This window comes from Cervus canadensis, chromosome 9, assembly GCF_019320065.1.
Source record: "Cervus canadensis isolate Bull #8, Minnesota chromosome 9, ASM1932006v1, whole genome shotgun sequence".
Lineage (NCBI taxonomy): Eukaryota > Metazoa > Chordata > Mammalia > Artiodactyla > Cervidae > Cervus > Cervus canadensis.
In genome coordinates, this window is record NC_057394.1 from 81936765 (window position 1) to 81951544 (window position 14780).

Consider the following 14780-nt stretch of genomic DNA (forward strand, 5'->3'; position numbering starts at 1 on the left):
GTGACAGCCGCTTCCTGCTCCTTCACCCGCCCTGCCTGCCCCGTCACCTCTCGTCACCAAAATAGGTCCTCACCCTGTCATTTCTCTCACTCAATTATATCAGGATTCCAGGAAGAAGCCAAACAGAATTTTTCATGTTTCCAACTATAAATATGCTTCCAAAATTATGTAGAGTTTTGCAGTTGCAAATTTAATTTGCTATATTATACAAAAAGTACCTTATAGACAGGTTCAGGATTTTTTTATATTCTTAATCGTGAGGAGGTTGAGAGCGTCCCTTTTCATCACTGATGTGGTATGACATGCAGAATACCCTCAGTCCACAACACTGATGAGCGTGTGCCCCACTGCGGCCCCGGGCTGTTGTGCTGCACGCCCCTCACAGCTCAGCTGCCACGTGGCAGATGTGCGCGGTGCCCAGACTGAACGGCGCCTGCACCCCTCAGGTCTTCTACGCCGCCCTGGACCAGATCTACCATGGGAAGCACCCGCTCCAGAGCTCGACCACAGACATCCTCAGGGACACCCAGGAGCGGTTCTACGGCCTGCCCTACGTCCCCAACACTGTGAGTCTGGCGTGTGCCCTGTGTGTGCCACTGGGCGGGCATAGGTGTCGAATGAGGGGCTGTGAACCTGAATGGCTCTGCTTGGCGTGGAGGCTTCCTGCGGGGCGGGTGCTGGGAATGCCTGGTCACTTCTGGCCCCCAGCTGTCCTTGACATGTGTTCATTGTCCTCCTGCCAGCAGCGTTCCTCCTGGGAAGGTGCAAGTGAAAAAGGCCACTGGAGTTCATCTGTGGTTTTTTCTTTTCGTTATTTTTCTATGATGAGAAAAATACTGATAGAAGATGACGGTAATGTTTGCTTCCCAACCATTGTCACTGCAGAGAGAACCACACTGGTGGCAGGGGTTGGAGGGACGTGGTTCGTGCTCTGCCGCGTGGAGAGCAGGCATGTCGCTGCTGTTCACCGAGGACGGGGTGCCAGAGCCCGTCCAACTGCTTGGCCCGCAGCTCCCGACTCTCCCAGCAGCCCCGTGAATGGGATGGCTTCCCCACCTGTGGGGGTGCACCCGAGGCTCATGCACGTGACCTGTCATGTCTGAGAGTATGTGGGGGTGAGTGACGCTGCTGGGGCACAGACCCAGCCCGGCAGCCCTGTGTTCTCATCTCGCAGGTTCCTTAGGAAGCTGGGCTAGGGGAGGATGCCCAGGGCCCTGGCATGAGGCTGGCATGTTCATACCCGTCGGGGCCTCAGGGCAAGTGGTGGGAGCCCGACTCCTAGTTGCTTCAGCAGAAGGAGTGTGTGTCGAGTCCCACAACTGCAAGGTGCAGGGGTCGGTTGGCCTGGTTGCTGGTTAGCTGGGTTGAGTGAGTTCCTACATGGTGGCTTTAGAAGGTTTCTCCTCCTTCCGTGTCTCATCTCTTTTCTCCGGAGTTGTCTTGTTCTCAGGCAGACAGCCCTGTCTGGGTGACGTGGTGACCACCAGAAGGTCCAGCTTTGCCTTCTCAGAGAGAGAGCTCATTGGAAAGTGCTCTATAAACTGGAAAATGCCATATGAATGTGGTTTCATTTATTCTAGGGTTGAGTGCCAGCATGTGTTGCACTGAGAGTTTGCGTTAGTCAGGAAACTGACCATCCACTAGATCATCAGGTCCTCAGGCTCAAACTGGGGGGGGGCGGTGCAGGGTACTCATCTTTACCAGACAAGCAGAGTCACCGGAGGTTTCGTCTTCATGAGACTCCCATCTGCAGCATTTGATTGTCTTAGAAGCTTCATGACATGTTTGAGGTACACAGTGCTGGTCACACTACCATAGTGTGTGTGTGTGTGTGTGTGTGTGTACATGTATATAATTTTTTGTTTCAGTGTATGTATGTATACACATATATAGTTTATTGTTCCAGTGCTGTGTACTATTGTGTATTTGGATAGCAAAAGTTAGCGCCTTTTTTGGATAAGTAATACATAAAAATTTAACCCATCTCTGTTTACCAGCAACAAACCAAAAAACTGTAAATATAGATTACAGCAAGAAAAAGTAGAAGGTGCCTATCAAAAGTTGTCTGTCCAGTTTTGATTTTTTGATATTTATTTTTTTGAGTTTTTTTTGTTTGTTTTTATATTTACAGAGGGAAAGACCACCTCGTCTGTGCGGGTGGTGCCCGGTTTTTTGGGGGAGGGGTGCTGGGTCTTTGTTGCTGTGGGCTTTTCTCTGGTTGCAGTGCACAGGCTTCTCACTGCAGTGGCTTCTCTTGTGAACACGGGCTCCAGGGCACGTGGGCTCAGTAGTTGGGGCTCCCGGGCTCTGAGCACAGGCTTGGCAGTCATGGTGTGTGGGCTCAGCTGCTGCGTGGCATCTGGGATCTTCCCGGGTCCAGGATCGACCTGCGTCTCCTGCACTGACAGGTGTACTCTTCACCACCGAGCCCGCCAGGGATGCCCTCAAAGCACCTTGTTCATAAAGTACGTTGTGTTTAATTTCAGTGTCCTAAATAAATGAAGGACTGAACCATATTTATAGAAGGAAAGATCTGATATAAAAATACCGATTTTTCTCCAATCCATACACTTAATGTAATGTCCTCACTTGTTGGCTTGACCCTAATGAGCTGACTGTGATCTCCTGTGGAAGCCGATGGCTCAAGAACAGCGGCAGAAGGGTGGGCTTGTCCATTCGGGACCACTACCCAGGAAGCTGGAGGATTTAGGCAGGTAGCGATGCTGTGGGGGTGCAGGGGCACAGAACAGTGGAGCCAAGCCCAGCGCCACGGGCAGGCTCAGTGCGTTTACGGCCTCCTGACCATCAGCCGACAGCCCTGCAGCTGTGAGGGCCGAGATGGGACTGATCAATTTCAGTGGTGCCGTCCCGACAGATCGTCCACCGGGAAGACATGAAACCTGGATCTGTCCCCTTCTGCACACTGAAGTAAAGTGGGTTAAAGCCCAGATGTGAGGAGCGGAGGCTTAAATTTGGGGGAGAGTCTATCTGAGTGCTCCTTTTTGTTCCTGTTTGGACTCCGGTGTCATGCATACGACACAGAAGGCTGTGTCCACTGTGTGAGGGCCTGAGTCTTCTGTTCAAGAACCGGATGAAAACCAGTAAGGAGCTACAGATTGGCATAGAGGTTTTCAGCATTGTAACTGGAAAAAAATTTTTTTCTTTCTAAATTGTTATTGTGCTTTAAAAAAAAACAGGTGACGTAAAATGTATCATTTGGAAAAGAAATATTGTTTAAAGTGCTGTGAATGTGCAAGAGAACCTGTGCTATGCCCCCTAGAGTGACCTTGGCGTTGACGGAGGGGAAGAGCAGAGCGAGTCTAGAGCCAGCTCAGGCACATACGAACCACAGATACTGTCTGTGCTTCTTGGAGTTCACCACTTTTTGGTGTTGACCAGGGGGCGGCCTCATCTGTGAGGACGGTGCCTGGTGTTGACCGTAGTATAATGTCATCTGTGAAAGGGAGCCAGAGGTTCAGCTCCTACATGGACCTCAGAGAAGGTGTGGTCTCAGGTTCCAGATGCCAAGACCAGTAGAACTATAAAGAGAAGTGAATACTGAGCCCCAAATTCAGGTAGTCTTACCCCCGGAGCAAGGAGGGGCGCACCGAAGTCTTAGGAATGCTTTCTCACTTAAACTGATAGCAGCCATGCAGTTGGTAAACAGGTCACTCAACAGAATACAGAAGAGCGTTCTTGGTGTGCAGCCCGTTCCTCGAAGTGGGAACGGGTTGTTTCGGCTGCAGCGTATGAGGTGAAGAATGGGCTTGGGCGACCCGCAGGGAAGTTGTTTCCACGTGGGGACCGCACTGCAGGTGGGCAGAGGGAACCGGCAGGTGAGGACCAGTGTGGAAGGTGCCTGTGAGCCTGGGGGTGGGCTGGGCAGACAGACCCCACTGGGCACTGGTGCTGTGTAGGCCGGGAGGGGTGCTCCCCGTGTTGGAAGGGGCCATTGGAAGGAGGGGTGCAGTGTGAGGACTGGTGTTGGGGGCCAGTTCAGGCTGAGTGGACGATGCCTGTGAGCAGCCCTGGGACCTGGGGCTGCAGGCCAGGAGGCAGGGCCGGGGAGCCGTGTAGGAGAGGGAGGCGCGCGCCCGCACAGAGGATGCTGTGAGCCAAGAGCCTGCTAGGTGAGATGGGGAGGTGTGGGATGGCCCGCCCTGTCAGCCTGTCTTCTCGTTGAAGCATCTTTTTTCTAGTACCAGCAAAAACTGAGATTTTAAATGTGTTTTTTATTCCGTTTCTACTACTAGAGAGTAGCATCTGCTCTCTTTATAGGGTTAGGTAGCTGGGAGTGTCGCTTGTAGGACATTTACCATAATTTGTGTTCACAGTAGATACACTCTCAGCAGACAAGTCACATGGGACCTGCGGGCTTCCTATCTGGAAGCTGCTCAAGTTTTGAACAGATTCTTAACCTGTGTCGCTGCCATTGTGGTTCTAAGTGCAAAGGAGCAGGGCCGCCGATCCATAGGTCAGGGTGGAGTACGGCCAGCTGTGAGCCAGCCTTCATCCAGTGTGCTCTCCCTGGCCAGCTCTCCTTCAGGCCCCCTGACCACACAGAGCCGGGGCCAGCGGCAGCGGGCGGTGAGTGGAGAGGGTGGGCGCACCGGCCTCATGTGCTTGCATGCAGTGTTGTGCTCTGGTTGGTTTTCTAGCCTCAGAAGGTAGGTCACAGACACACCTGAATGAAGAAGATGCCCCTGCTCCCGTCGGTGGGGCTGTGTTTTCCCTAGAGCTTGTTTGCTGTCTTGTTCACTCGGTATCAATTTTGAAGAACTTCTTTCTCCAAAATAGATATGTGAGTATGTATAGAAATCCTTCTCCATCAGAGGGAAGGCAGACTGAAAACCACAATCACAGAAAACTAACCAATCTGATCACATGGACCACAGCCTATGAGCCATACAGTCTAGGGCCACCCCAGATGGACGGGTCTTGGTGGAGAGTTCTGACAAAACCTGGTCCACTGGAAAAGGGAATGGATAACCACTTCAGTATTCTTGCCTTGAGAATCCCATGAACAGTATGCAAAGGCAAAATGAGAGGATACTGAAAGAAGAACTCCCCAGGTCTGTAGGTGCCTGATATGCTCCTGGAGATCAGTGGAGAAATAACTCCAGAAAGAATGAAGAGATGGAGCCAAAGCAAAAACAGTACCCAGTTGTGGATGTGACTGGTGATGGAAGTAAAGTCCAAGGCTAAAAAGCGCAATATTGCATTGGAACCTGGAATGTTAGGTCCATGAATCAAGGCAAATTGGAAGTGGTTAAATAGGAAATGGCAAGAGTGAACATTGACATTTTAGCAATCTGTGAACTAAAATGGAATGAAGTGGGTGAATTTAACTCAGATGACCATTATATCTACTACTGTGGCCAAGAATTCCTTAGAAGAAATGGAGTAGCCATCGTAGTCAACGAAAGAGTCCAAAATGCCATACTTGGATGCAGTCTCAGAAACGACAGAATGATCTCTGTTCGTATCCAAGGCAAACCATTCAATATCACAGTAATCCAAGTCTATGCCCTGACCAGTAATGCTGAAGAAGTTGAACGGTTCTATGAAGACCTACAAGACCTTCTAGAACTAATACCCAAAAAAGATGTCCTTTTCATTATAGGGGACTGGAATGCAAAAGTAGGAAGTGAAGAAATACCTGGAGTAACGGGCAAATTTGGCCTTGGAGTACAGAATGAAGCAGGGCAAAGGCTAATAGAGTTTTGCCAACAGAACCCACTGGTCATAGCAAACGCTCTCTTCCAACAGCACAAGAGAAGACTCTACACATGGACATCACCAGATGGTCAATACTGAAATCAGATTGATAATATCCTTTGCAGCCAAAGATGGAGAAGCTCTATACAGTCAGTAAAAACAAGGCCAGGAGCTGACTGTGGCTCAGATTATGAACTCCTTATTGACAAATTCAGACTTAAATTGAAGAAAGTGGGGAAAACCACTAGACCATTCAGGTATGACCTAAATCAAATCACTTATGATTATACAGTGAAAGTGAGAAATAGTTTCAAGGGATTAGATCTGATAGAGTGCCTAAAGAACTGTGGACGGAGGTTCGTGACATTGTACAGGAGACAGGGATCAAGGCCATCCCCAAGAAAAAGAAATGCAAAAATGCAAAATGGCTGTCTGAGGAGGCCTTACAAATAGCTGTGAAAACAAGAGAATCAAAAGGCAGAGGAGAAAAGGAAAGATATACCCATTTGAATGCAGAGTTCCAAAGAATATCAAGGAGAGATAAGAAAGCCTTCCTCAGTGACCAAGGCAAAGAAATAGAGGAAAACAATAGAATGGGAAAGACTAGAGATCTCTTCAAGAAAATTGGAGATACCAAGGGAACATTTCATGCAAAGATGGGCTCAATAAAGGACAGAAATGGTATAGACCTAACAGAAGCAGAAGATACCAAGAAGAGGTGGCAAGAATACACAGAAGAACTATACAAAAGATATCTTCATGACCCAGATAATCACAATGGTGTGATCACTCACCTAGAGCCAGACATCCTGGAATGTGAAGTCATGTGGGCCTTAGGAAGCATCACTACGAACAGAGCCAGTGGATGTGATGGAATTCCAGTTGAGCTATTTCAAATCCTGAAAGATGATGCTGTGACAGTGCTGCACTCAATATGCCAGCAAATTTGGAAAACTCAGCAGTGGCCACAGGACTGGAAAAGGTCAGTTTTCATTCCAATCCCAAAGAAAGGCAGTGCCAAAGAATGCTCAAACTACCCCAATTGCACTCATCTCACATACTAGCAAAGTAATGCTCCAAATTCTCCAAGCCAGGCTTCAACAGTACATGAACTATGAACTTCCAGATGTTCAAGCTGGATTTAGAAAAGGCAGAGGAACCAGAGATCAAATTGCCAACATCTGTTGGATCATCAAAAAAGCAAGAGAGTTCCAGAAAAACATCTACTTCTGTTTTATTGACTATGCCAAAGCCTTTGACTGTGTGGATCACAACAAACTTTGGAAAGTTCTTAAAGAGATAGGAATACTAGGCCACCTGACATGCCTCCTGAGAAATCTGTATGTAGGTCAAGAAGCAACAGTGAGAACTGGATATGGAACAACAGACTGGTTCCAAATCAGGAAAGGAGTACAAGGCTGTATATTGTCACCCTGCTTGTTTAACTTATATGCAGAGTACATCATGAGAAATGCTGGACTGGATGAAGCATAAGCTGGAATCAAGATTGCTGGGAGAAATATCAATAACCTCAGATATGCATATCTGCATATCTGTATGACACCACACGTATGACAGAAAGTGAAGAACTAAAGAGCCTCTTAATGAAAGTGAAAGAAGAGAGTGAAAGAGTTGGCTTAACACTCAATATTCAGAAGACTAAGATCATGACATCCAGTCTCATCACTTCATGGCAAATTGTTGGGGAAACAGTGGAAACAGAGAGAGAGTTTATTTTTGGGGGCTCCAAAATCACTGCAGATGGTGACTGCAGCCATGAAATTAAAAGATACTTGCTCCTTGGAAGAAAAGTTATGACCAACCTAGACAGCATGTTAGAAAACAGAGACATTACTTTGCCAACAAAGGTCCATCTAGTCAGAGCTATAGCTTTTCCAGTAGTCACATATGGATGTGAGAGTTGGACTATAAAGAAAGCTGAGTGCCGAAGAATTGATGCTTTTGAACTGTGGTGTTGGAGAAGACTCTTGAGAGCCCCTTGGACTGCAAGGAGATCCAACTAGTCCATCCTAAAGGAGATCAGTCCTGAATAGTCATTGGAAGGACTGATGCTGAGATGAAACTCCAATCCTTTGGCCACCTGATGTGAAGAACTGACTGGTTGGAAAGACCCTGATGCTGGGAAAGATTGAAGGCAGGAGGAGAAGGGGACGTCAGAGGATGAGATCGTTGGATGGCATCACCACTTAGAGGGACATGAGTTTGAGTAAACTCCAGCAGTTGGTGATGGACAGAGAGGCCTGCTATGTTGCAGTCCTTGGAGCTGCAAAGAGTCGGACATGACTGAGCGACTGAACTGAACTGAACTGAACTGAAGTGTAGAAATCCATGTAGATACCTGACGTTTGTGCATTCAAGCAGATGAAGAATTAGGTTTTTATAACTACTTTTAAATATATCTTTCAGAGGTTTTCATCAGAGATGTCACAAGTTTAGTTCACTTCGTATAAAATCGTGTCAAAACTTACTGACTTTATGTGGCATCCAGCGTTGATGGTTTTATTTGAAAAGGTCTAATTTTCAATTAACTGATAAAACACTAAGATAAGGAAATTGTCTATTAACCGATTTCTACCATCTAGATTAAAATGGCAGATATTTTCCAATCGGTTAGTTTTTAAGGAAGCCTGGTGAGAGAGCTTGATCACGTGGGAGCTTTTATATATAAATCTGAGATCTGCTTCTGACCTTGGCTCTTTTTCTTCCCTCACACTCAGATGTTGGCTCAGGGAATGGCATAAAGGTTTCTTTCTTTCAGTGTGTTAAAAAAAAAAAAAATACTGTCTGTAAAACAGTAGACCTAGACCCCAGGGTGGTGAAAAGTTCTTCAGTCCCTTTCCAGAGAATCTAGCTTCAACTGTTTGCTAGAAATCATCCTTCCGCCTGTCTAGTTTCTTCCCTGGGGAAGCAGTCACGTTTCCTCCTATTCTTATGCCTTGGCTCTTGAACAAACGAGCCCAGTCTCCTGGGAGGTGAAGGCATGCCCAGGTGGCATAGTTTGGCGTATTTGACGTTGCTAAGCACATGTTAGATTAAACAGAACAATATTTATTTTTTTTCTCTTAAATACAAAGACCATATGGTACCTATCTAGAAAAACCTAAGTGGTTAATTGCATGTTAAATTCCTTTCCTCTTTGGTTGCATAAACAACTGAGAAAATATTTACCTTCTCTGTCATGCTAGATTTATTTATGACTTTGTAACTAAAACACAGAAGTGTTATAAATTGAAACTTTAATCTCAAGATTGACTCATTTGCTAAAAATTTATATGGTTTCAGTTTGTGGGACAGCTGCAGCTCTAGAGTTCACTGATCTAAAACATGAGGAAGTCATATGATTTACCCGGTTGTTTTTATAACGTAGGCCTTGGAGCCAAGTCACCAACTTTCATTCTCATCTTGGTTTTCATGAATAGTACTATGGTTTTTAATTTTTTTTGACTGCAGATTCACAAAGGCTAGGTCAAGTGAAATAAAAACCCAGGATACTCATTTCTTCTTCACCAGGTAGACTGTTTAAACGATACACGTGTCTTTTAGATTTGAGGGTGTTTATGTTTCCAGAAGCTTCCACCCTGGTGATTGTCCGAGTGGATTCTCATCCACGGTGAGCGTGGGCAGGACGCAGGGAGCTCGGGATCCTGAGGGCTGTTCCCGGTGGCCTTTTTCCTGTGCCCTGGAGTCTCGGGGGCAGCACCAGCCCTGGAAGAAGCCTCTGGGTGAGTTAGGTTAGTTGATGCTAATCTTGCATTTTAACTACAGTTGAGGAACGTCATAGATGCATGTAACCAGAAATCAGGAGGTGTGGAGGGTTTTCAGGCAGTCTCCCCTGCTCTGGGCCTGTCCAGGGGTAGCTACCCGCACCACCCCCCCACCCCTCCGCCCCGTGGTACGTAGTTCTCCCCGTCTCGCCGGAGGATGGAACCTCTTTCCACAGGTGTAGAGGCACTTCTCCATGGGCCTCCACATATTTCCTTCTAGCACTTCTGTGGTATTGTTTGTCACTTTTAAATCTTTGTCTGTCTAAGTTTCCAGTGGTGTAAGTCACCAGATTTAGAACCAATTTTACTTTTTCTAACTGGTTTTTTAAAAACCCACTTGCCCCTCTGACTTGAAAAGGTCTCCTTTGTGAGATGCTAAGATTTGTGTCTAAGCTTCTTTTTCAGGGCTTCTGCCAAGGCTGGATAATCGTTTGTGAGGGGTTTTGTTTTTTGTGCGGTTTTTTGATTTTTGTTTTTATACATAGGTGCCTGGCTCCACCTTCCCTCTGTGGATCTGCCTCTTCCTTCACACCATCTTTATTTATGGTCTTCCTCTCAGAAGTGCCTCATACATCTTGTTAATGTCCTGCTGTTGTATGGGCTTTTTTCTTGCTCTTGTGAGTGGCTCTCTTACTGCCCCTTCCCCCCTTTTCTAGCTCTTTATCGTCGGCACACAGAAAGTTATTTTTACTTTAGTGTGTTGTTGTTGTGGCTGACATTCTTAATGAACATCCTGCCGTCCTTGATGCATGTTCACGGGATTGTAAAGGTTTCTAGATACCACTCTGTCTATGTATAAATACATACTTACACACATGCATGAAACCTCACAACATATGTAAGTAATATTTTTGCTGCCCCTTTTCAACATTTCTGTGACCCTCGTGTCCTTCACTGGTCCAGTGGCTTGAACTTTTTTTTTTTTTTTGTATTGGGGTAGAGCCAATCAATGTTGTCAATAGTTTCAGGTGGACAGCAAAGGGACTTAGCTGTACATATCCATGTATTCTCCCCCATACCCCCCTCCCAACCAGGCTGCCACATAATGTTGAGCAGAGTTCCATGTGCGGCACAGGAGGTCTTTGTTGATTATCCACTTTCAATATAGCAGTGTGTACATGAGCTTTCCAAACTCCCCAGCTATCCCTTCCTCTTCCCATCCTTCCCCGCAACTATTAGTTGGTTCTCTAAGTCTGTGAGTTTATTTTAGTTTTGTAAGTAAGTTCATTTGTATCATTTCTTTTTAGATTCCATATATTAGGGATGTCATATGACAGTTCTCCTCTGACTTCACTCAGTATGATGATTTTTGGGTCCATCCATGTTGCTGCAAATGGCATTTCATTCTTTTTTATGGCTGAGTAGTATTCCATTGTATACATATACCACATTTTTATCCATTCTTCTGCTGATGGACATTTAGGTTGCTTCCACATCTTGGCTATTGTAAACAGTGCCACAGTGAACACTGGAGTGCATGTATCCTTTTGGATTGTGTTTTTCTCCGGATATATGCCCAGTAGTGGGACTGCAGGGGCAGGTGGGAGCTCTGTTTTTAGTTTTTTAAGGAACCTCCGTACTGCTCTCTCCAGTGGCTTCACCAGTTTACATTCCCACCAGCAGTGTAGGGTATTCCCTTCTCTCCACAGCCTCTCCAGCATTTGTTGTGTATTTTTTGATGATGGCCATTCTGGCTGGTGTAAGGCAATATCTCATAGTTTTTATTTGCATTTCTCTAATAATTATTGATGTTGAACATCTTTTCATGTGCCTCTTGGCCATTTGTATGTCTTCTTAGGAGAAATGTCTGTTTAGGACTTGTGCTCATTTTTTTGAGTGGTGGTTTGTTTTTGACGCTGTCAAGTATCTTGAGCTATTTGTAAATTTTGGAGAATAATCCCTTATTAGTCACATAAATTTGCAAATATTTTCTCCCAGCCTTTTTGTGGGTTGTCTTTTTTGTTTTGTTTATTGTTTCCTTTACTGTGCAAAAACTTTTGAATTTGAGTAGGTCGTGTTTATTTTTGTTTTCATTTCCATTATTCTGGGAGATGGATCAAAAAAGATGTTGCTGTTATGTCAGATGTTCTTTCTATGTTTTCCTCTAGGAGTTTTGTAGTGTCCACTCTTGCGTTTAGGTCTTTTAATCTATTTTGAGCTTACTCTTGTGTATGGAGTTAAGGAATGATCTCATTTTGTTTTTTCACACGTGACTGTCCAGTTTTCCCAGTACTGTTTGTTGGAGAGACTGTCTTTCCAACCTTGTGTAGTCTTGCCTCCTTTGTCATGGATTAATTGACCGTTGGTGCTTGGGATTATTTCCAGGTCTTTCTATCCTGTTCCACTGATCTATATTTCTGTTTTTGTACCAGCTGATGACTGTAGCTTTGCAGTATAGTCTGAAGTCAGGAAATCTGATTCCTCCAGGTCCGTTTTTCTTTTTCCAGATTGCTTTGGCTATTCAGTGTCTTTTGTGTGTCCTTAACAAATTTTGACTTTTTGTTGTTGTTGTTCTAGTACTGTGAAAAATGCCATTGGTAATTTGACAGGAATTGCACTGAATTTGTAGATTGAGTGGCTTGAACTTTTACAATCACGCCAAATAACACTGGAGACGTTGAACACCCTGGTTGTGTCCACGGTTTCAGTAGAATATTTCTGGCTGGATTTGAGAGCGAGCCTGTATGCGTGTTTGAGAGGCTGTTCCCGGGTCAGGAGGCATGTAGTCTGACCACAGAGGCAGGAGTGAGGTGTGGACACAGGCAGGGCAGCTGGAGTTTGGGGGACGGGGCAGGCGAGGTCACCCCACGTGTTGGTGCTGCAGCAGATGCTCGAGACTTGGACACTCCTCTGTAACGTGAGCACTGACTCGAGTGGTCATCGTGAGGACCAAGGGAGATCACGCATGTGGAAGCATGCAGCCCAGCGCCTGGCACCTGGTGAGAACACAGCGAGCATTAAGCAGTAGTGTTCGCGTCAGTGTAACAGGTGGTTACTGAAAGGGGATTTCATCGCTGCAAGTGGGGCAGCTGCAGCAGGAGAAGCAGGTTCACACATTAAAGGAGATGGACATCCCTGCCTGTGGTCAGGATGCTGAGGCTGACCCCTGACCAGAAGGACGGCTGTGGGCTGGGCCACCCGCGTCCCGTGATAGCACCCATAGCCATGTGCTCCAGCACTGTGATGGCGGGTCTGTGCCCTGAGAACCTGCGTCCCCAACCAGGTTATCGGGTGTAAGAGGAGTTTACCATGGAGTTGCTTACTCTCGATTTGTAGTGTGTACAGTTAGTAATTGTGGAATTGAGCACCCTGTTGCATGCTCTATTTAATACACTTGCCCTTCAGGTCCGTCTCTTCATGTGTGTGTGTTTTTTCAGAGTCTCAGGGAAGCTTTGAAATGCTTGCTGATTTATGGAGAGTGAAAGTGAACCAGACTTTCTCAGAACATTTAGAAAAACTCAGACACTTAAAAGCTAAGAAGCATAAAAGCAAACAATATTTGAAATGATTTACACAATTTCAGCAATAACATTTTTCCCCTTAAGCCAGCATGCAGTCTAAACAGCACTCTCATGCAGCTCAGTCCTTCACATGAACACAGTGGAGGTCTATAAGTCAGATGGTAGTTTACATTTATCTCACACTTTTTCTAACTCGTTGTCCTTCTTAAAACTTAATGTATCCTTCAAAAAGTCGAACCAGTTTTGTACAGAATAAGTTTAAGTAAATAAATAAATACATAAGATTCTGGAGAATAATATCTGGCCATGGCTGAGTTTAGAGAAGAGATTTAGAAAGAAATAAGAGGGCATCAGTTCTTTTCAGCTTTCAACAAGTCACTGCTCACAGCCAACCTTCGGGAGATCACACCTTGACCGTCAAACCCTGGAGAACCAAGAGGCAGCCTTCCGGGGCTCCTGTTGTTATTACACTGTGAAGTGATGGTACCTGAGTACTTGTATGTGAAAAGTTCCAATAACGTTTAGGTGCTAACTTTTTTTATCCAACACTTGTTTTGAGTTGCAGTAATATGCACTGTTGGGCATTTTCTGGGATTTCCATATGTTTCAAGCATAAATACAGCAGGATTTTTTTTTTTTTTTTGGTAAGAAATTGCTAAAACTGTTACATCAGGAATGTTGGAGATTCTTCAGACAAGATCATCAGGGAAGACTGATGACAGGGTGATTGAAGTAGTTTCAGGGGCTCAGTCACATGTGTTACATGTCAGTTACTCTGTACGGAATGAACGCAGGGACTGGCCTGCAAGTGATGTGGCATCATGAGCCCTGGGCTGCACTTTCAGCACATGCTCCCCTTGGGGTGGGGGCGGGGACCCCCAGCTGTGCATGGTAGGACGGGGGTGGGGAGGGTGTTCTCACCTCTTTGTAGAAACCAGGTCTCATCTCATCACCCTTAGTGAGACACATCCACTGCAGCCCACTGCAGTCTACAAATGAAATTATAGCAGGCACTTTTCTTTTTTTTTTTTTTTTTTACATTTATTTATTTATTTATTTATTTTTTTATTCTTTGAATCAGCCATGGATTTACATGTATTCCCAATCCCGATCCCCACTCCCACCTCCCTCTCCACCCGATTCCTCTGGGTCTTCCCAGTGCACCAGGCCGGAGCACTTGTCTCATGCATCCCACCTGGGCTGGTGATCTGTTTCACCATAGATAGTATACATGCTGTTCTTTTGAAACATCCCACCCTCACCTTCTCCCACAGAGTTCAAAAGTCTGTTCTGTATTTCTGTGTCTCTTTTTCTGTTTTGCATATAGGGTTATCATTACCATCTTTCTAAATTCCATATATATGTGTTAGTATGCTGTAATGTTCTTTTATCTTTCTGGCTTACTTCACTCTGTATGATGGGCTCCAGTTTCATCCATCTCATTAGAACTGATTCAAATGAATTCTTTTTAATGGCTGAGTAATATTCCATGGTGTATATGTACCACAGCTTCCTTATCCATTCATCTGCTGATGGGCATCTAGGTTGCTTCCATGTCCTGGCTATTATAAACAGTGCTGCGATGAACATTGGGGTGCACGTGTCTCTTTCAGATCTGGTTTCCTCAGTGTGGATGCCCAGAAGTGGGATTGCTGGGTCATATGGCAGTTCTATTTTCAGTTTTTTAAGAAATCTCCACACTGTTTTCCATAGCAGCTGTACTAGTTTGCATTCCCACCAACAGTGTAAGAGGGTTCCATTTTCTCCACACCCTCTCCAGCATTTATTACTTGTAGACTTTTGGATAGCAGCCAAT

General features: G+C 45.5%; 1 protein-coding gene across 1 annotated transcript in view; it reads left to right on the top strand.

The window, feature by feature from the left end:
- Window positions 1-14780, top strand: part of LOC122447150 (mitochondrial intermediate peptidase) — an 80893-nt gene that overhangs the window by 45495 nt on the left and 20618 nt on the right. Inside the window, exon 16 of the mRNA XM_043477585.1 lies at window positions 447-566. Within this exon, the coding sequence (XP_043333520.1) occupies window positions 447-566 (120 nt within the window). The remainder of the gene's footprint in view (window positions 1-446; window positions 567-14780) is intronic.